This window comes from Syzygium oleosum, unplaced genomic scaffold (assembly GCF_021117445.2).
Source record: "Syzygium oleosum isolate NSW1041296 unplaced genomic scaffold, Sole_v2.1 Sole_v2.46, whole genome shotgun sequence".
NCBI lineage: Eukaryota > Viridiplantae > Streptophyta > Magnoliopsida > Myrtales > Myrtaceae > Syzygium > Syzygium oleosum.
In genome coordinates, this window is record NW_026607530.1 from 864,957 (window position 1) to 886,153 (window position 21,197).

The window sequence follows — 21,197 nt, forward strand, 5'->3', positions numbered from 1 at the left end:
GTAACGGTTTGACTACCAAATTGAGCACGAAAACAACGGTCATAGGGACATGGGGAAGTTCTGTTTGGGTTCCGGTGCATCAGATATCACAGTTTTACTTGTGATCTCTGTTTGCCAATTACTAACTGTTACAAGTGTTTCATTACATTCTACTATTTTGTACAGGACAATTTTAATACCATCACAAATTTAGGAGATATTTAGAGACTATAACACTGCCTTGGTATGTGATGGAGGATCTGGGGTTTTTACTGTTATTTGCCTATTGTCGTTAATCAATATAGGCCTCTGGGAGAACCTACCAATTCAATGTACTCATCTCACGAAGTAACACAACAAAGCTCGTCACCATGATGAATCAATTAATCAGGTTTCTAATGATGAGAACATTATATCTATGAGGCATCGACCCACCTCCTCCAGCCAGTCTTTTTTTCCATCGAGCACATTCCCATTTCGAATAACCATTTCCATCTCCATATACAACTGAGTCCATTTGCAAACCATTTCAGACTGGAAAGTCCTCCAGCCTGACAATATGGTATTAACGACTTACTTCAGAAATGGATCTTATAATCGTAAGTTCCAGTTGATTTTATAAAAAGGAAAAATTCTGTTAGTTTATCACCTTGTGCATATAGTGGATTAATGGCTTATAGTTCTTTTAACTCGCCTAGTAACCAGTACGATACGAGAGTCAGTTTATCTCCAACTAATTGTATTTGCTTAGAGACATTTAAGACCGTAAAAGCTTTACCTTCCAGGCCATTGGAACTTTCATCAAGTGAGATTAAATGGAGCCCCTATACATTTCTGCAAGTCTTTAAAGGGAGTTTGTCATCTGAGTTGAGAGACCTAAAAGGAAATGTCTCTTCACTGCATGCCATTGACTGAGGTTTTCGCAAATTTAGCTTTCAAAAGTGTGGTTATCCTGGAATATGTGGCCCCTTCATTGGAGACTTCGACGGTACTATTCATTGGTCATATAAAGTTTCAGTGCAGGTAATCAACAATTTTTCTTCGGAATCAGATTGCATCCTAAGCTGTTTTCTTCCGGACCAAAATCTCAAGACTATTAAGTGGAAGATTCAGGTGTGGTTTATGAAATTGAGTTCTTTGAGCCTGAATTTATCTCCACGAAATTGTTTCCTGGACATCTCTACTTCTGAAATGCCTCTAGTCAAGATCATTTTCTGCTTAATGCTCCATTGAGAAGTAAATTCACAGAAGTAATATTTTTAGAACCGTCTAATTTTCGCATGTACTCCGGTGAACTTTTACTCATTCATACCGACTTGTAGGGATAATCCACTGTCACCCTTGCATTAGAAGGAATTTGAATAATGTTAACTGGATACTCATTAAGTAAATTAAGTGCATTTTGAGAAATCAAAAGGCAATTTTTTATGCCTTTTCTTTTGTGTGAGCACATTAGTAATTTTCGGTATCTTGAAAATATAAGCACACTAATTTCTTCGAGCTGAACAATAAGATGAGCACTTCAATGAACCCGCCATCATATGTACATCTTATATTAGTTTCTTAAATAGAGAACCAAGTCATGTATTATGATGTGCTTTACAGATTTTATGGAAATGTCTTTAATTGTGAATGATCCTTCAACATTTACTAATTTTCATGTCACCATCATTTATTTAAAATTCTAATTGTTTATTTGATCTTAGGTTCCATTTGGGAAACCAAGTAAATCATTAAGGCCTGTGCTGTACATTGGGCAGAGATTGACTTAGTCATATAAAAGATAATAGTTGACTACACTAGACTAGACTTGTTTTTAGTCATGCACTAGACTAGACTTAAAGCGTAGAAAAAGTTACTCCAATAGAGACTTTTGGAAAATTCTCCGCCAACGAAATCTTGCCATTGCGTAGGTATATTGCCGGCCTGGAAACAGATTGGATTGGAGGGCATTGTCTGATCACTATTCAAATCAATTTTAACCCGATTTACCTTGTCACTGAAAGGAACTGAACCATATTCATCATTAAAAATGACCAAGACTTCTTCCATAACAACTCTGCACTCACGTATAGGCATCGCTGAATTCCCATAAAATCGCCCTAACTTGCAAAAAATAGTTAACTCAAGAGTGTTATACATATAAAGTTTGGTCACTTGAATCTGTAGTCATGAAAAAGAAAGCACAGTGGATACTTGTGGCGGTCTGGGTTATCGCGTGTTTATGTGGCTCTCATGGGTGTCTGGAACAAGCAAGGATTGCACTCTTAGCCCTCAACGCCGACCTGCCATACAATTTGGACACTGGGGGATCGAGTTCCAACTGTTGCAGCTGGAAAAGTGTCAAGTGTAACCCCACCATGGGGCGAGTTACTGAGCTGACGCTTCAAGGTTTGATGGCTTACCAATTTGGCTTCAATACTTGGTATCTAAACGCTTCTCTACTTCTTCCCTTTGAAGAACTCAAGAGCCTTGACTTGTCCCGCAACTATTTGGGAGGGTGGATTGCACCAGAAGGTATAAATTCACCATTCCTCCAATTCTTATAGAACAAGAGATCTCATTATTTAATAAGCTCATAAGTTAAACACGTCCGTGTTCTTACTCATTTCCCGCATTATAGATGATTATGTCCAAGTCCTCATTTATCCACAAGTCTACGATATAGTTCCTCCGAAATGACAATACTTGCTTGCGCACATACTTGAAAAGTTTTCGGCAGAATTTAGTGCTTTTCTTTGTTAGTTTGCAGAACCTAACCGGCTATCTTCAAGGCTGAGCAAACTACAGGTGCTTGACTTGAATGATAACTCTCTGGATAATTCTATTCTGCCCATTCTTGGTAGAATTCCGTCTCTCAGGTGTCTATTCCTCCAAAGAAACAATTTGAATGGGACTTTACATGTGAATGGTAATTTCTTTAGCTTAATTTCTGTTCATAATTCGGTACAAAATCGCCATCCTTGACTTGAGTTAACAATGTTTGTGGAAAAATTAGGTGGTTTTAGTACTTTGATGGAGCTGGACATAAGTTTTAATGCAGTTGATGCAGTGGCTACTGCTGAAGGTATTGTTTCAGTTTTCATGCAGGAGCCTCGTTTTTACTCATATATTAAACTAACTAGCCAGCACGTTATGCAAACTCTTTAACACCTTCACACGTGTGTCATGTTTAGAAAATAGAAGTCATATATTTCAACCTCCTTCTCTTTCCATTAGTATAGGCCAATTTCGATACAAATGTTGTTGATTAAAAAAATTCCTATTTCGAGGCATCAGCACGGATGCTTTCACCAGTTTTACTACCAAGCAAGTTAATTACTTGGCATTTTACTGCTAGGCATAAAAAACTTGAGCCGCTTAGAGAACCTCCACCTAGATGGTGTCCACTTGAAAGATGCGCGGACCGTACTGCGAGCATTAGGGGCACTGTCATCCCTCAGGATCCTTTCTCTCCAGTATAATATAGTAGAAGAAACAATTAATGATCAAGGTTAGTCAAACCCAGTAGTGAATGCATATTCTAAATTAGCTTTTTTTTCTTTTTAAAGTTCCTTTCACTCATGATAATTCTGTACCATTACTTCATTATGGTAGTGGAGGAAATCAGATGGTCAGTTATGTTTTGTTTTCTGGGAACATTTCCATAACTTCGGTAAGTTGGAACAGCTCATCTTGGATCAATCTTCTTGGAACACAAGCCTGGGAATCCTTTCCAGCTTCGGTCCTTTGACATCTCTTAGATTGCTGTCCTCTTCCAACACCGGTCTAATTGGCAACCTGTCAGACCAGAGTAAGTCCTGATCTCTCAGTGTAAAAACTAGACATGAAATGGATCGTTGATGTACTAGTATGTCCTCTTTAAGTGTCTGATATGTATTATTGTAGTTGAATTGACTTGTGATTTTAATAACAGGCTTGTGCAACCTAACAAAACTAGAAGAGCTGGATCTTAGCGCTAACGGAATTACTGGCAGGCTTCCTACATGCTGGCAAAAAATGACATCTATTCGGATTCTAAATCTCGAAGACAATGAATTCACATATAGTGTTGCTTCATCTCCCCTCACTAGTCTTAGCTCACTGGAATTTCTTTCCATATCGGGCAACCATTTTGATATCCCCTCATCACTCGGCCCACTTGCAAATCATTCAAGACTTAAGGTCCTGTTGCTTGATGACACCAAACTAGAAATTGATACCAAAATTGCGCCTTTGATCCCGAGGTTCCAGTTGAAGGTGTTTAGTACGTCAAATAGTCCATCAAGAGGATTCAAAGTGACTTCTTTGGGCTTTCTCAATCATCAATATGACCTTCGAATTTTCGATCTCTCCTCGAATGACATTCCAGGTCCCTTTCCAGCTTGGTTGTAGGAAAACAACACTAAGTTGGAAAAGCTTTTTATGGGAGATAACTTACTCACGACACTTGAGCTTCCATCAATGAACCTTTTTAAACTTTTGACAATGGACATATCCAACAATGGCATGAGAGGACAGCTCACGACCAAATTTGGTTTAAATGTCCCAAATCTGTACCACCTTAATCTGTCAGCCAACAGATTGGAAGAGAGTATTCCATCTGAACTGGGTAGCATAAAATCCTTATATATCTTAGACCTCTCTAACAACAATTTCTCAGGGGGACTACCTGTCCAGTTATTAGATAGTAACTTATCATTGAAAGACCTCAACGTAGCATATAACAATTTGCAAGGAGTAATTGTATTTTCCAACAACAGGATGAACCTAAATCTGTCATTTCTGCCGTTAGACCACGACATGTTCACTGGAAATCTCTCTTTTCTTTCATCACTCGTAAATTTGTTAGTATTGGACATTAGCGACAACTTTTTCATCGGCAAGCTTCCCAGATTTATTGCAAACTTGTCATCACTTGCGGCCTTTGACTTGTCCAAGAACCAGTTGGACGGCGTCATCCCTCAAGAACTCTGCAATCTTGGTTTGCTTAACTATTTGGATTTGTCTTACAACAATCTCTCTGGTCCATTACCATCATTTTTTTTATCGTACAGTGGGTGAGTCACATTCAACTGAATAGGAACAAATAGAATGGTTCAATCGTGCATGTGCTCTCTAATAGCTCTGATTTGGTGACCTTGGATTTGAGTTAAAATGAGTTCTCTGGAAGCATACCCTATTGGCTAGTTAACCTCTCTCAATTGAGCATTCTTTCACTGAGGATAATAGCTTCGATGGAACATTTCCTGAGCAATTGTGCAGCTTGGAAAGCTTAAGTATTGTTGATCTTTCTGAAAACAATCTGTTTGGTCCATTACCTAGTTGCTTGGGACCCATGAATTTCTCCTCCAGAGGATATGCCAATAAGGTAACTTCAACACCGAATGTTGGATTTCAAGTTCTAGAATGGTCACCTTGGTCTTATGTGAGGACAATTAAAAGCCATACCGAACGCTATAAAGTACTGGAAGAAGATGCATTGCAAGTTCCACATACTAGTGGATTCACAACAAAAAGAAGGTTTGATTCTTATAAAGCAAGAATTGGATGTTTTCAGAGCAAACACAATGCCATACCTCAAGGAAAGGAATAGCTAATCCGCAAGGAAAAGATGGATAGATTCAATTACACTCCTAGCAGTGCAACGGCCGCTTTCTCCCCACCTAGCCTCTTTGAGGCCCGGGCATAAGCACTCTACCTGGCATCCTTTCTCCTTCTTTTCCAAGAGTGACGGATTCAGTCTAGGTTGAGCTCAGTCTTCCCTGCAAGAAAAATAGAAAAAGAGTCCGGGTGGATCACTTCCCGGAGAGAGCTGGATGCTGTATGCATCTAGTAACATGGGGTGACGCGGAAGCCTCACAAGAGGTTATATCATACCTGGGTAGGCAGATGTACTTATTGGTTGTCAGGGTATGAACCTGATAGAAGCATAATTAACTGCGAACCATGCATGCACTATTTAGCTATCTCTTGAAAGTGTCACCCATCCGGTGGCAGAGAATCATGGAAGATTCTCGGGTGATGAGATCATTCCTTAATTAATAAGGTGATCCTCATCATCACTGATGGTCTGACCAAAGAGCTCTATATTGGAGCATACTTGTTTACCAAACACGTGATCAGGTCAGGTAAGAAGTCAGGGTGGCTACACTGTGCTCTCTATTTAAAACAGTGTAGCTCCTGCCTCCAGACGGCATATGGTGGTCGTAAAAGCCCACATGTCTTACTTCCTGTTCCCGTCTCCCTCAATCGCTCAGGGTATCCTCGTATCATTCCGTCCTTCCATCGCTCAGGGTATCCTCGTATCATTCCGTCCTTCCATCGTAGAATGATGATAAGGAAGGCTGAAAAGGCAGATAGGCTTGTGAAATTGTATCTCTCTTTTCGTTAGCTAAGATCATAGAACTTCCTAAGAAAGTCAGTATAAGTACTTTAGACAGCATATCTAGACCATGGGATGATCCTGAGGTCGTTTTAGATGTTGTGTATTCAATCAAAAGTGATCTTTACACACTTGAAAAACGGTATCTGCCTTGGGTGTCCACCATCCCTCTTCATCAAGGGATGAGTTGGGCTCCAACCTGGAAGGCACTCCCTACTCATCAGTTGACTCAGCAGGTGTGGAAAGTGCAGTGTAAGTTAAAAGGGCGTGTGACGAAAGAAAGATCGTGTCACACTTCCCTTCCATACGAACTATGTTCTGCTTTCGTTTTTTAATAGTAGGGGAGAACAGTGGAATCACGGGGCACTTTGGTATTCTCGGGTGCGTTATACCCTGGACAAGAATAAGAAATTGTTCACAGGGAGGGACCTAGACTGGTTTGAGAGAGATAGTCAAATCGGTCCTTTGTTCCCGACTTGCGAGGATCTGGGTGTTCCTACTATCACTGGCCGCCTAGGTTCTAGTATAGAGGGAGGAGGCAAAAGGAATTCACGATCTTTGCAGCTAAAGGGCAGCAGTTCCTCATTAATCTACCTTCGCTTCGATATAAGAAGCAAGAAACTACCTGTCTGTGCCCTAAGAGACGAGCGGAAGAAGAAGGCAGCCACCGAGCAGCTATTAACAAGCAACATCGCTCCTCTTATTCAGTTGTTAATTCAGGACTTCGTATAACTATAACAAGCTAGCAATTCCCCCCTCCTTTCTTTAGGGGAGTCCTCTAGCCCCTTAAGATCTAACAATTCTCCAGCCGTCAATCACCCGCTTTGGAAAAGGAATGTTACCTGTTGCCTAGCTTAACGAAAAGAAATACGTAAGTACTAGATATACGAGTAAGACAAGTGTTCGGGGGAAGCGCCTCACCCTCGCTCGCGGGAAATCGACTAACAGATGCTGTCTTGGCTTAGTAAATCAATCACTACTAAAAAAAAAAATCCATGATACCATAGAAGTTACACAACAGAAGGTGCTGCGGGATAAGGAGAATAAGTGCTGGATACAAGTACCAGTGCAATAAAGAAATGTCACGAAAGCCGAGAGCCATCACGCCCGAACCAGAAACCCCTTCTTATGCTGCTTGCAACTACGAGGTTTCTGATTGACTTCACTTTTTCCAGGAATAGCCAGTCCCAGGGAACCAAGCCCTCTATCCCGCCTATGCCTGCATAGTCGACCTTAGGATAGGTCTGCCTAATGAGGTTCCAGGCTGTTTTGGAGTTTCAATTTCCATCTGGGCTGGGAGACCAAACGAGCCTGTCTTCAACAGAGAGCTGCGGGAGTTCCTACAGGGCAATCTCTTGCATTAAAAACTGTCCAGCCATTCTGCGGCTAGGAGGAAGGTTCCAATGCCCAAACTTAGCTTACCTAAAGTGAGAAAGAGGGCTTTGCTTTGCTTTATTGGAATGTTTGCTTTGGCTTACTTCCTAGAATACCATCTCGGTTTGATTCACAACAAAAAGAACGATCCCTTGGGTGTACAATTGGATGTTTTCAGAGCACATGACTCACAAGCATTGTGTTATATTTGGTTGGTTTTCTTGAGCCCTTAGATTACCTGGAATATGGTCAGATCGATCGAATTTCCTTATATTTGTTCGATGCAAATTTGATTCTACTGATTCTAGGTTTGGGATAAAACTTGTTGAGTGCCTTACAGTGATTGATTGTCGGCAATTCAGCTTTTGTTCAGTTGAGTTATGGATTGTAGCCTATAGGTTTTAGTGGAGTAGCTTTGTGGGAAAGTGGAGCCTTATGGAGTAGCTTTGTGGGTTGTTTAGGGCGCGGTTGGTAACGCTTCTGTTTCTCTATTTTTCTGTTCTTCTGTTCCCTGGAACAAAAGAAGAACAGAAATTCGTTTGGTAACGCATTTTATTTTTCTATTTCCTGGAATAGAAAAGTGGCCAAGAAATAGATTTGGAGCAGAAATAAGAAGTAGAAAAAATCTACTTCTTTGTTCTTAGAAATAGAAATAGAAATAGAAAGGTCCGGTCCTCAAGCCACGACCTCAGCTCCTCCTCCATCCTCCGTCATCTACAAACCGTCTCAAAGCACCGGTCCGGTCCATTCTCGGCGGAAATAATAAAAAAAATTATAAAAAATTAATTAAATTATAAAAAATTCATAAATTCATAAAATTCATAAAAATCAGAAAAAATCAGAAAACCCATAAAAATTTGCAAAATTTCGAAATTGAAAAATTTTAAAAAAATTCATAAAAAGCTTTCGGGAAAATAAAAAGAGACAAATTTCGGGAAAGTAAAAAGTTTTAATAAACTTTTCCCCAAAAAAATCAAAAATAAAAAATTCACATAATGGATTAGAATAAATTAAAAAATTCCGAAAATTCATAAAAATTAGAAAAATTTCAGAAAAATCCCATAAAAAATTAGAAAATTAAAAAATTCCCAAAATTCATATAAATCAGAAAAATTCTCAGAAAATCCATAAAAATCAGAAAAACTCAGAAAACCCTTAAATATTTGCAAAATTCCGAAATTGAAAATATTAAAAAAATTTCATAAATTTTTTTTGGAAAAATAAAAAGAAACAGATTTAGGGAAAGTAAAAAATTTTAATAAATTTTACCCCAAAAAAATATAAAAAAATTCACATAATGGTTTAGAATACCTGTGGTCACCCACTTTGAGTGAAATTTAAATTTTTGAGGTGCCCAAGTGGTATTTTTGAAGATTCCTTAGTTTAGGGATTAAAAGGGGTTTTAAACCCCTAAAAAGGATTAGACAAACCAATAAATCATGCTTATTGATTTTTTTCACTTATAACTTGTACTTATAGTTAAATAAAAGATATAGATTTGAATGCCAAAAATTGAGAATAGAAATTTTGTGCAGTTACCAAACGCATTTATGTTCTTTTTCTATTCCAGGAATATAAATTTTGTGCAGTTACCAAACACATTTCTATTCTAGAAATAGAAATTTTGTGCAGTTACCAAACGCATTATTTTGCTCAGAAACTCTTCCAGGAAATAGAAATAGAAAAAACTATTTCTGAAAAGAAATTGTTCTCAGAAATAGAAACGTTACCATACGCACCCTTACTTATTCCACTCTTGTCGCATTGGATTGTGTAAATAGTTCTTTCAGCTCACCAGGAAGGACTGCAAATTATACTGAAATATTGTTTTGAGTTGATGTTTCCCTTAAACTGTTCCCCTCACTTGATTTGTCAAAATAGCTTGCAAGAGACATAAGAAAGTTACTTCATTGCTTGTAATTGAATGAGCTTGTGACCACATTTCAATCTGAAATTTTTTCTACTTGTAAATGCAGAACTTAGAGTGAGGTCCAAGGTTCATAAAGCTGTTTATAATCACACTCTTGCCACAATATTGGTGGAGTATGCATCTGCCGTAAGTGTTCTCTAAAAAAATTTCACATTTACCTAGAGCCTGTTGTTGTTATGCATCAGGTTTCACCATTTTAATACAATAAAATTATGATCTAATGCAAAGCTTTTTGTTGCAGGTTTACATGTCAAATTTGACAGAACTTTTTAGTTGGACATGTCCTAGATGTGATGGAAAGACTAAGTTAATTGACTACATCTTTATAAAACATTGTTGCTAAGGTTGCGTGAAGAATGGATCCTTAGTACCAAATAGCCAATTCTTGAGACGAGATTATGTGGGCATATGTTGCCTTGTCTTATGAGCTTGTGAACTGTTTATTAATGCCTTTTTGAAAGCAGGGGTTTGAAGTCATTAAACTGATAATTGATGTTTAGCACTGCTTACAGGTATATAATTCGTAGTACGGTGGCCTATCAATTTGGATGCTTGTGATGCCTCCATGTTTGAATTGCATCTAATCGTCTCTCTCTCTCTCTCTCTCTCTCTCTCTCTCTCTCTCTCTCTCTCTCTCTCTCTCTCTCTCTCTCTCTCTCTCTCTCTATATATATATATATATATATATTGTACATACCTATAGGCATATGTCGGGGTGGCCGAGGACCTTAATGCTATGGTTATAGCTTTCAGAGGTACTCAAGAACATATGTATGCATGTTAACTTTAGCAATTCTTCCCCTTATAATTGACATGCAAAGGATTTGACGAAAATTTAAGCTAAGAAGAGAAGCACATAGGTCTACTGTCCCTACGAACAGAAAAAGGGTGAATCATATCCACTAGGACACTTTCTTGTAATTTTAGATGGAGTCATGAAAAGATCACATAGTTAACTAATTTTGTTGTGTGAAAAATTCTGCTGCGTCTCTTTGTCATTTGAGCTTTTCAGTTAGTGATTACTTCTATTTATGTCTACAGCTTACGGAATTGGGTTGAAGATCTCTACTGGAAACAGCTTGACATAAACTACCCTGGCATGCCTGGTGCCATGGTGAGTACTAGAGATGATAAGCCTCTTGCAACCTGTGGATACTTCTGATTTAGATTGAGTTACAGATTGAGTTACAATCTTACTCTATTGATTGTTGCTTAGGTTCATCATGGATTTTATTTTGCTTATCACAATACAACAATTTGACTTGGTATTTTGTGGGTGCGCATGGTAACGATTCTGTGCCCGGAAACTGATTCTGCTAAAAAATGATTCTTTTTTATTTTGTGTCCGGGAACTGATTCTGAGCATTTGAAGGCGTTTGGTAACGACCCAAAATTTCCATTCCTGAAATAGAAAAAGAACAGAAATGCGTTTGGTAACGGCACAAATTTTTTTTATTAATAATATTTTAAATATTTTAATATTTCTTTCTTTTTTTTCATTTTTTATTTTTTTCTTCTCCTCCTTGACCATGGCCGGTAAAATATTTTTTATTAAAATATTTTTTTATTTTTTTGGCCATGGCTAGTAAAATAATTTTTTTATAAATAAACTTTTTTATTAAATTTTTTTTTTTTCGTCATGGCCTAGTCACCGGTAGAGGTGAGCGCGGTTCCAAGGTAGAACCGGGAACTGGACCCGGTGGATCCGGTTCGGTTCCAGATTCTATGGACAAAGGGTCCGATTCCCGGTTCCCATTTTTAGGAACCGGGGAACCGGAACCGAAATCAAAACCGGTTTACTTTACTCTCTAAAAACCCTAACTTTCGTTAGTTTCTTGTTTCTTCCCCATATTTCCCCTCGCTTGGTCCTCCTCCAGTCTGCTCTCTCTCGCACTCCCCGCACCCACGACTCGACGAGCTTGCCTCTCCTCTCTCCGTTCGGCGTCGCCTCGGCTCTTCCTCTGTCTTCATCAACCGCACCCAGCAGAGGAGCTCCGCCGCGGCGGCGCCGGCCGCGAGGGCGCGCAGCGGCAGATTGGGGGCGGCGACAACAAGAACAGGGGCAGCAGCAACGGGAATAGGAGGGTGGTCGACGACGATGACGATTTGGACGTCGAGATGCTGAGCATCTCGAGCGGGGACGAGGATTCTGCTAAGGATCACGCGGGTTTGAGGGCCAGAGGTGGCGCGAGTGGTGGTTCGAGGCCCGGGAGGGACGACGACAGAGCGTGGGATGGTGAAGAACCTAATTGCTGGAGGCGCGTGGACGAAGACAAGGTGAGTTCGAGATGGTAAACCTAAGGAGAAAGGGAGAAGTTTCAGAGCACGACAAGAACGAGGGACGGAGGAGGGTCTTCCATGTCCGCTTCGGTTCCAGGGTATGTCCGAGTCAACGTGTCTCTCTCTCTTCGCAAAACCCTTGTTAGTTTTCATCACTGTTACGCACTTGCACAATCTGAACTTCATGCGCTGCGTTAAGGGGAGAAGAAGAAGAGAGATTGATTGTTGAAGCTCGTTCGAGGGAGAAAGAGAAATAGAAAGGATCGTCTTTGGGTGTGGAAATATTACCTTTTCTTGTTTTTTCGTTGACCCTTTTTCTTATCGTTGTCGTTGTGATCGATAGAGAGTAGCGAGAACAAGAAAGATGGTGTTGGTGTTGGCATTGGGGGATCTGCACATACCGCACAAGGCGCCTGATCTGCCCGCCAAGTTCAAGTCCATGCTCGTCCCTGGCAAGATCCAGCACATCATCTGCACCGGCAATTTATGCATCAAACTGGGTCCCTTTATCCTTCTCTTGTTGTTGTTGTTGATTGAATTCCCCGACCCATTTGCGATCGTGATCTTATTTGGATTTCTTTTAGCAATTTCGCATTGCTCGGTTGATGTTGTCTTTGTTTTCTTTTTCGTTTTTGGCTGCAGCTCCCATGAGGTGATGTAGCGATGGCATTTTTTGATTTATTGTTGTTTTTGTTTGATGTCATTTTAGTCTATGCCCTCTAGCATATTGTGGGGATTTTTTGTTTTGGTAGGGGGGTTACAAGCATTGTTCTGTTGGTGATTTTTCCTTTCCTTATTTTTGGCCTCACTTATGGGGCCTTACCTTGCGGCTCATGGATGTAGTTGAAAGTTTTGTTTGAATCGCCAGATTGGTGTATTCTTGGCACTCCGCGGTTCAGCCTTTTTTCTGAGAGAGGAGGCTTTTAGATTGCTGACCTTAAGTGCCTCATTGTGCAATTACCGGTTGTCTCGCAAATTTCTTTGATTTGTGGAAATTGACAATGTTCTTCGTCACTTTTGCTGTGCAATTGCTGTGTCAAGGTTTCTTGCTTGTGTTGCAAATGACAGTTCACTTACATGCGAGTTGCAAGTAGAGCTCTGTTGGGCATTCTATATGATAGGAATGTGTCTTATCTGTCATATCCTCCATTGTTTCCACTGAATTCTAATAAAATAACACTTTGGAAAGAACGGTCTTAGGTGCTGCCTGTAGTATGAAGGATTCTTGCGTTTATTTTCGTTTTGTTTAATTCAAAACGAAATTAAAAAAAGAACCTGTTGGAACTTGGAACCGACCCTAGAACCTATGACAGGGTAGGTTCCAGGTTCCAGGTTCCGACGAGTAGGTTCCAGGTTCCTCAAAATATGAGGAACCTGTATCTGAGGGTAGGTTCTAGGTTCCAGGCAAAACCTACCCGGAACCTGGAACCGCTCACCCCTAGTCACCGGCCATAGCCGGTAAAATATTTTTTTTATTAATAATATTTTTTTTGTTCATGGCCTGGTCGCCGGCCATGGTCGGTAAAATATTTTTTTATTAATAATATTTTTTATCAAAATATTTTAATCTAGAAAGATACGGCGAGGGCGGCCCTTGCTCCGAACATTAGAAACTACATTAAAAATAAAATAAAAAAGGAAAAGAAAAAAAATCCGATTCTGTTTCTTGTCCCAGAATCAAGAAGCTACTTTTTTTGCTCCTTGATTCTGCTCCAAAACTGATTTTGGGCACAATTTTGCAAGAATTTGTGCCTAGAATCAAAAAATTTAACAAGCGGGTTTCTGTTCCCAAACTGATTCTGGGAACAAAAGAACCGAAATTTTCACTGTTTGACACGTTATCAAACGGGCCCTAAAAGAGCCAAGGATTTGTATGGAGATATCAACATCATGGTGACAGGCCATTCTATGGGAGGGGCTATGGCATCCTTTTGCGGACTTGATCTTGTGGTAAGATAAATTATAAAATTGTTATGGCTGGGACTTGTGAATTTTATTTTCTTTTCTACACGTTCTTCCAACTGTTCAGTTTTGGTCCGTTAGGAGTTATCTGGAATTCTCTGTCAACTCTACCTTGAAGAGTCTAGACTCTTTTTATGGATCTTGAACTTTCTATGGCTCTCTCATTCATATATAGCATCTTGTTTTCTTACGTTTTTGGTAAATCAACCCATAAACAAAACACAAGCAGAATGGGGTGCAAACAGCCCTATATGGGAACCACCAATTATTGAAGTCTCTAGTTGTGGGAATTGAGTCGTATGTGTAAAGCTCTGGAGCTTCTAGTTGGTTGAATACTTAAATGTAGTGGGTAAAGACATCCTACGATTCATTGCAAAGTTTACTTGCTGGAAACTTTATGGGGTGCAAACTTTTTTAGGCACTCGAAGCTCAAATTTTATGTCTTGTAATCTTAAAGTGCTAGTGCATTTTAAATAGATTATATATCGATCTTAAATTTCTGTGCGTTGTTTCTGTCCGACTGGGCCAGATACGTCATAGGCTGGAGCCAAAAGATGTCTAAATTATGCTTTTTGTCTCGGCTTTATTAAATAGAGTGGTCCAGTTTACTTTTCTAGGTACCTGTTGCAGAACTGGTACCAGAAAATTTTCCCTCCCCAAAGTCATGTCCCATTGATTCTCTCTCCAGGACCAGTGGTGATTTTTTTTTAGTCAGACATTCATGTGTGGCCTATGATAAGATCATAGGTTGCATAAACTTTAGACTATACCTTTTCTTGAAGTATTAGTAGCAAGTAGGACATCTACAAATGATTTAAAGTCTTGCTTTGTTTTCTGGTTTCTTGCTGAAATTTGTACTTAGCCGATTGTGACATTATGCCCATGCGTTGTGGCCCCTTTTTTTTTTAATTTAGTTTCTCCTTTGCTATTTACGGCAGTAAGTTTTGGAGTTCAAGGGCACTTTCACCTTGAACCTGGTATTTTTTGTCTGTCCTTAGCAGGATGTGACTCACATCACCAACATCCAATGCTTGTTGTGGCAGCATTTAATTGCGCCTTGTTTGTAAATTCAACTCCTTTTCTTGGGGCTGAGCGTGGTGTTGGTTTTATTGTGCGTGAAGGTTTTGGTGTTGGGCAAATTGTGGATGGGATCTTGACAGAGTAACGCTAGACCTTCAACTCTCATGGAGACAAATGGCTGTTCTATTGTTCATTATTTTATTTGAAATGCGGTATATGGTTATTGATGCGGAGTTTTTTTTTTTTTTTCAGTCCTAAAAGGGCCATTGCTGTATTAACATCTAAGTTATTTGGCCGTCTAATTATGTGTGCTGAAGCTGTTTTTTCCAGACCAGCATTTGCTTGTTTGTACTTATAATACCGGGGACACTTCATTTCCAGGTCAATCATGAAGCACGGAATGTTCAGGTTTTAACATTTGGACAGCCTCGTATTGGCAGTGCAGCGTTTGCGTCTTACTACAGTGACCGTGTGCCAAAGACAATACGTACTATTCTCGGTTACCACAGAAGACTTACCATCACTTCCCTAGAGAGGTAAGGCTTTGATCTTGATGGAATAACATATAAATTTGCGATTTTTCAAAGAAGAAAAATGGTTTCTTCCATTTCTTATTTTTTATCATACTTACATAACACTTAAATAGGGCCTACAATAACTAGAAAATAGCAAGAAATAAAAAACAGATTTCCTACTTCTTAATTCTAGCGATTTACTTCCTAATCCTAAGGATTCAGGAATAAAAATAAATGGAAACAAAATATTCCTATCTCGGGATTTTCTCCGAGATCTTCGAGATTTTCTTCTAATTCTTCAACACCCCCTCTCAAGTTGGTGCGTAAATGTCTATCATGCCCAACTTGCTGATGAGAGACTCAAAGTTAGGTCTGAACAATCCCTTTGTAAGAATGTCAGCTATTTGTTGTGTTGTTGGCACAAATGGCATACAAATTGCTCCTGCATCAATCTTCTCTTTGATAAAGTGTCTGTCAATCTCAACATGCTTGGTTCTATCGTGTTGCACTGGATTATGTGCAATGTTAATTGCAGCCTTGTTGTCACAGTACAACTTCATGGGCATTTTCACTGATACTTTAAGTTCTTCTAGTACTCGTGTTAGCCACAACATCTCACAAACACCGTGGGCCATTGCTCGATATTCCGCTTCTGCACTGCTTCGTGCCACAACATTCTGCTTCTTACTTCGCCAAGTAACCAAGTTCCCCCATACGTATGTACAATATCCTGAAGTCGACCTTCTGTCAGTAATTGACCCTGCCCAGTCTGCATCCGTGTATGCTTCAATCTCCCGTTGAGTAGATTTTTTGAATAGCAGACCTTTTCCGGGTGTGCTCTTTAGGTATCTTAGGATCCTGTACACAGCCTCAAGATGTTTTTCATATGGAGAGTGCATAAATTGGCTTACCATACTCACAGCAAAGGCAATATCTGGCCGAGTATGTGACAAATAGATCAGTTTCCCTACTAGCTTCTGGTATCTCGATGTATCAACAGGAACCTCATCTTTGTCATCTCCAAGTTTCTGATTGGGATCTATAGGAGTTTCTGCCGGTCTACAACCACTCATTCCGGTTTCCTTTAGAAGATCTAGGACATATTTCCTTTGTGAGACTACAATTCCCTTTTTCGATCGAGCTACCTCCATTCCAAGGAAATACCTTAGAGTTCCCAAATCCTTGATCTCAAACTCAGAAGCGAGACATTCTTTCAACCTGTTCATCTCAACAATATCATTCCCAGTGAGAATGATGTCGTCCACATACACTATCAAAGTTGCAACCTTCCCGTCACAAGAATGCTTTACAAACATGGTATGATCAGCTTGTCCTTGAACATACCCTTGTTTCTTCACAAAATGAGTGAACTTCTCAAACCAGGCCCTCGGTGACTGTTTCAGTCCATATAATGACTTCTTCAATCTACATACCTTTGATCCAGAACTTCTATCAAAGCCCGGGGGAAAATCCATGTATACTTCTTCCTCCAAATCTCCATTCAAAAAAAGCATTCTTCACATCTAGTTGTTGCAGGGGCCAGTCAAGATTGGCTGCAAGTGACAGGAGCACTCTTACAGTGTTTAGTTTTGCAACTGGAGCAAAGGTTTCAAAGTAATCGATCCCATAGGTCTGGGTGTATCCTTTTGCGACCAACCGAGCTTTATACCTTTCGAGAGATCCATCGGATCTATGCTTGGTTGTAAATACCCACTTGCATCCAACTGTGGTCTTTCCCTCAGGTAGATCCACTATATCCCACGTTCCATTTTTTTCTAGAGCTTTCATCTTCTCAAGAATTGCTTCCTTCCACTCAGGAACCTGTAGAGCATCCTGCACAGTTTTCGGAATCTCCACACAAGACAATGTTGAGGTAAAGGCACGGAAATTGGGTGAGAGGTTTTTGTAAGACACATAATGAGACATAGGATGTTTGGTACAAGACCTAACTCCTTTTCGGATAGCAATAGGTATGTCAAGTTCATCAGGTCGGACAGATTGAGTTGGAACATTACCTGGTGACTCTATGGAGTTCTGGTCATGCCCCGGTTCGGACTCATGGCACCTTAAGGGAGCAGGAGACTCATTTCTTTGAGTTTTGTCTCTTCTCGTGTAGACTTGAGAATAGGATGGAAGCTCTGTATTCTCGGTACTAGTTTTGCACCTGTTATGTTCACAAGTAGGATGCGATGACAATATATGTGGACCCGAATTTTCATTATTTAAAACACTTGGTTCAAAATCTGGTATAAGGGTTGCGGGAATATGATTTTTAGGAAGAGTTTTTTCAGGTTCTAGACAAAAAGAATCTATGATGGAGTTGTGCGAATCTGCACTTTCTTTCCCCCTCTGAAGATGAGCTCCAAAAAAAGGTGTTGATTCAAAAAAAGTGACATCCATGGTGATAAACATTTTTTTGGAAATCGGGTCAAAGCATTTATACCCTTTCTGATTAGGTGCATAACCAACAAACACACATCGTTTTGCTCTAGGATCAAGTTTCCCCCGATTTCTATCATGGATGTGGACAAATGAGGTACAACCGAATAGTTTTAAGGGTAAGGCTGAAGCAAGTCTAGAAGTTGGGTAGGTCTCCTGAAGAACTCTTAGGGGTGTTTGAAATTCTAACACTTTGGAAGGCATCCTATTGATGAGATATGTAGATGTAAGAAGAGCTTCACCCCAGAGATATGTGGGAACTTTAGTTGTGAAGAGTAAAGCTCTAGTTACTTCTAAAAGGTGTTTATTCTTCCTCTCTGCCACCCCATTTTGTTGAGGGGTGTCAGGGCAAGAACTTTGATGCACAATCCCCTTTTCCAAGAAAAACTGTCCCAAATTTTTATTGAAATATTCTTTCCCATTGTCACTTCTAAAAATCTGGATTTGTCCTTGGAATTGTGTTTGTACCATGGTGTAAAAATTTTTTAAAACAGTCTCTACTTCGGATTTCTCTTTTAACAAGTATACCCAACTCACCCTTGTATGATCGTCAATAAATGTGACAAACCATTTCTTTCCTGAGAATGTAGGAATTCTAGATGGGCCCCAAACATCACTATGAATTAAGGAGAATGGTTTCGATGGCTTGTAGATTTGTGAGGGAAAATTGGTTCGATGATGTTTGGCTAATTCACAGAATTCACACTGAAATGAAGATGGACTTTTATTCAAAAATAACTTTGGGAACAAGAACTTTAAATATTGAAAATTCGGATGACCTAGCTTATAATGCCATAACATAATGTCATCATCCTTACTAAGAGTAATAGATTCAAAACAACTACCCTGGACTTGTCTACTTGAGTTTGTTCCATCTTCAAAGAAATAGAGTCCTCCACTCTCTCTAGCATTGCCAATCGTCCTCCCCGAGGTCAAGTCCTGAAACTCACAATGAGATGAGAAAAAGTTAGCTTGACACTTTTGATCGGAGGTTATTTTACTAATGGACAGCAAGTTACAAGATAGCTTTGGGACATGAAGAACTTTATGAAGTGTGAGGGCTGGTGAGAACTTGATAGATCCTGTTCCAGCTATGGCTGAAAGAGAACCATCTGCAATTGTGATTTTTTTATTTCCTGCACACGGACTATAGGTGGAAAAGAGTTTTGAACAACCTGTCATATGATCGGTTGCTCCTGAATCGAGAATCCATGGAGCAATTTGGTGTGGATTTTCTATGAGGAAAGCAGTGGAAAAATAATTACCTTTCTGGGCTAAAGAACAAGATGGATTTGAAGAAGGTTGTGGAGATTGAAGGATTTTGTATAGGTGCTCTAACTCTTCCTTTGTGAATGGAACCAAATCAGACTTGATTTGCTCTTCATTTGTTGCTTGGAACGCACGACCATCATTACTGCTCCTTCTCTTCCAACCTTCTTTCTTCCAATTCTGTGGTTTCCCGTGAATTTTCCAGCAAGTCTCTTTGGTATGCCATGGTTTCTTGCAATGTTCACACCATGGTTTCTTCCTCCTGTCTTCCTCAGAATCAGGCCCCCGAGATACAAGAGCAGAATTTTCGGATATAGAGCTGACACTTGTTTCCGAATCATGTAGCATGATTCGCCTCCGAGATTCCTCCCTTCTAACTTCAGAGAAAAACTCGCGGATGGATGGTAGAGGTTTTCGACCAAGGATCCTACCTCTCACCTCATCCAGGCTTCGATTAAGGCCTGCGAGAAACATGTATACTCTATCATTCTCTTCTCTCTTCATTTGTCTCTGACAATCAGCTGGACTTTCCCATGTATCATCATAGCATTGATCTAATTCCTGCCACAAGGTCACCATTTCATTGTAGTAAATAGTGACCTCACGATCCCCTTGCTTCAATTGCCATAGCTTTGTCTTGAGTTCAAAGATCTGGGAAGAATTTTCCAAATCAGAATATGTTTCTCTCACAACGTCCCACACATCTTTAGCGGTCGGAAGGAATAGGTGAGGTTTTCCAATTGTTGGCTCCATAGAATTGATCAACCAGGCAATCACTAAGGAGTTCTCAGATCTCCAAATCTTCCAAGACGGATTGCTTTTTTCTGGTTCCTTCACCTCGCCTGTTAAGTGGCCGAGCTTCCCTCTGCCATCAATTGCTAGTTTCACCGATTGAGCCCACTCCAAATAATTTTGGCCATTCAATCGGTGAACTGTCAATAGCAGGTTGGAGTTCTGGGAGAATTGCTCTCCACCATTGCTCGATTGTGCAGAGAGATCAGCTGGGTTGTTCTCTAGCATGACACCTAAAGGAGTGGTGTTCCTACTAGCTCCGGTCATCGCCGTTTTCACCATAGTAAGAGCCGGATTTAAAACCAAGCTCTGATACCATGCGATTTTTCAAAGAAGAAAAATGGTTTCTTCCATTTCTTATTTTTTATCATACTTACATAACACTTAAATAGGGCCTACAATAACTAGAAAATAGCAAGAAATAAAAAACAGATTTCCTACTTCTTAATTCTAGCGATTTACTTCCTAATCCTAAGGATTCAGGAATAAAAATAAATGGAAACAAAATATTCCTATCTCGGGATTTTCTCCGAGATCTTCGAGATTTTCTTCTAATTCTTCAACAAAATTATATAGGAATTGTCGCTGACTGAATTTGATGTTTGCTTTGCATTTCTTTCAACCTATTTAACTGGTGAAGCTCATTTATTCCAACAATATATGTCTCTTTTTTTGCAGCGTATAAAATATAACTGTCTTGTTCTTTATTCTTCTTAGCAAAGCAGGGCAGTTCTAGTACTCATTTTTTCAGAAATATTTGAGTAACTCTAATGTCTGCAAGAGCCATCATGGATTTTTTCATACTGATTCCAAAGTTAGGGGCGTAAAAATGTTTCTAAAAAAGAAAAGAAAAACCAACCCCCCAATGGGGGATGACTGATATTAGTTTTAACCTAGTCTTAATCTCTGTGCAATTATGCACATTTTAATTATAGTATGTCTATTAATGCTTATAATCATTGGCGACTAGCTCAAAGATGGACATGGATAAACATATTGATGTGAGATAATGTGAAGATGATTTGATTGCACCTGCTTATCTTATCTGGTGACTAATCATAGTATTTTTTTGTCAGTGTTCACGTGTAATTGGAATGTTCCCTTTGTTGTAGGTATGGCTGTATAATATAGGATTTGGTAGTCTGGTTTATCAGGTTGAGAAAGTTTGTGATACCTCTGGAGAAGATCCATCATGCAGCAGGTAATGAGGTAGTTCGGTTGTAGCTACTTGTTCAAGCAATTAGTTTTGGATTTGTCACGCTAGAAGCAATAA

General features: G+C 39.6%; 2 protein-coding genes and 2 pseudogenes across 2 annotated transcripts; 3 read left to right on the forward strand and 1 right to left on the reverse strand.

Annotated features, from left to right (window-relative positions):
* The first annotated feature begins 1,505 nt into the window (after positions 1-1,505).
* LOC115687416 (receptor-like protein 13) lies at positions 1,506-5,554 on the forward strand (annotated as a pseudogene).
* Positions 5,555-10,383: 4,829 nt separating this feature from the next.
* On the forward strand, positions 10,384-15,277 carry LOC115687377 (uncharacterized; annotated as a pseudogene).
* Positions 11,702-12,941, forward strand: LOC115687417 (uncharacterized). The gene is made up of 2 exons (XM_056306696.1): positions 11,702-12,025; positions 12,271-12,941. The coding sequence occupies exons 1-2, from the start codon at positions 11,936-11,938 to the stop codon at positions 12,586-12,588; spliced, it is 408 nt and encodes a 135-aa protein (XP_056162671.1). The 5' UTR covers positions 11,702-11,935; the 3' UTR covers positions 12,589-12,941.
* Positions 15,278-18,685: 3,408 nt separating the features above from the next.
* Positions 18,686-19,515, reverse strand: LOC130136593 (uncharacterized). The gene is made up of 2 exons (XM_056306697.1): positions 19,129-19,515; positions 18,686-18,802 (listed from the first exon to the last, which is right to left on the reverse strand). Exons 1-2 carry the CDS (start codon positions 19,478-19,480, stop codon positions 18,768-18,770), a joined length of 387 nt encoding a protein of 128 aa, XP_056162672.1. The 5' UTR covers positions 19,481-19,515; the 3' UTR covers positions 18,686-18,767.
* Between the last annotated feature and the right edge of the window lie 1,682 nt (positions 19,516-21,197).

Excerpts from the sequence above, each read along its gene's own strand:
- LOC115687417 (XM_056306696.1), top strand. The coding sequence starts at position 11,936 with ATGGTAAACCTAAGGAGAAAGGGAGAAGTTTCAGAGCACGACAAGAAC. Across the intron at positions 12,026-12,270 it reads ATGTCCGCTTCGGTTCCAGG|AGAGTAGCGAGAACAAGAAA; the intron begins GTATGTCCGAGT and ends TGTGATCGATAG.
- LOC130136593 (XM_056306697.1), bottom strand. The coding sequence starts at position 19,480 with ATGCTACATGATTCGGAAACAAGTGTCAGCTCTATATCCGAAAATTCT. Across the intron at positions 18,803-19,128 it reads TTGTTCTTTAGCCCAGAAAG|GACTTGACCTCGGGGAGGAC; the intron begins GTAATTATTTTT and ends TGTGAGTTTCAG.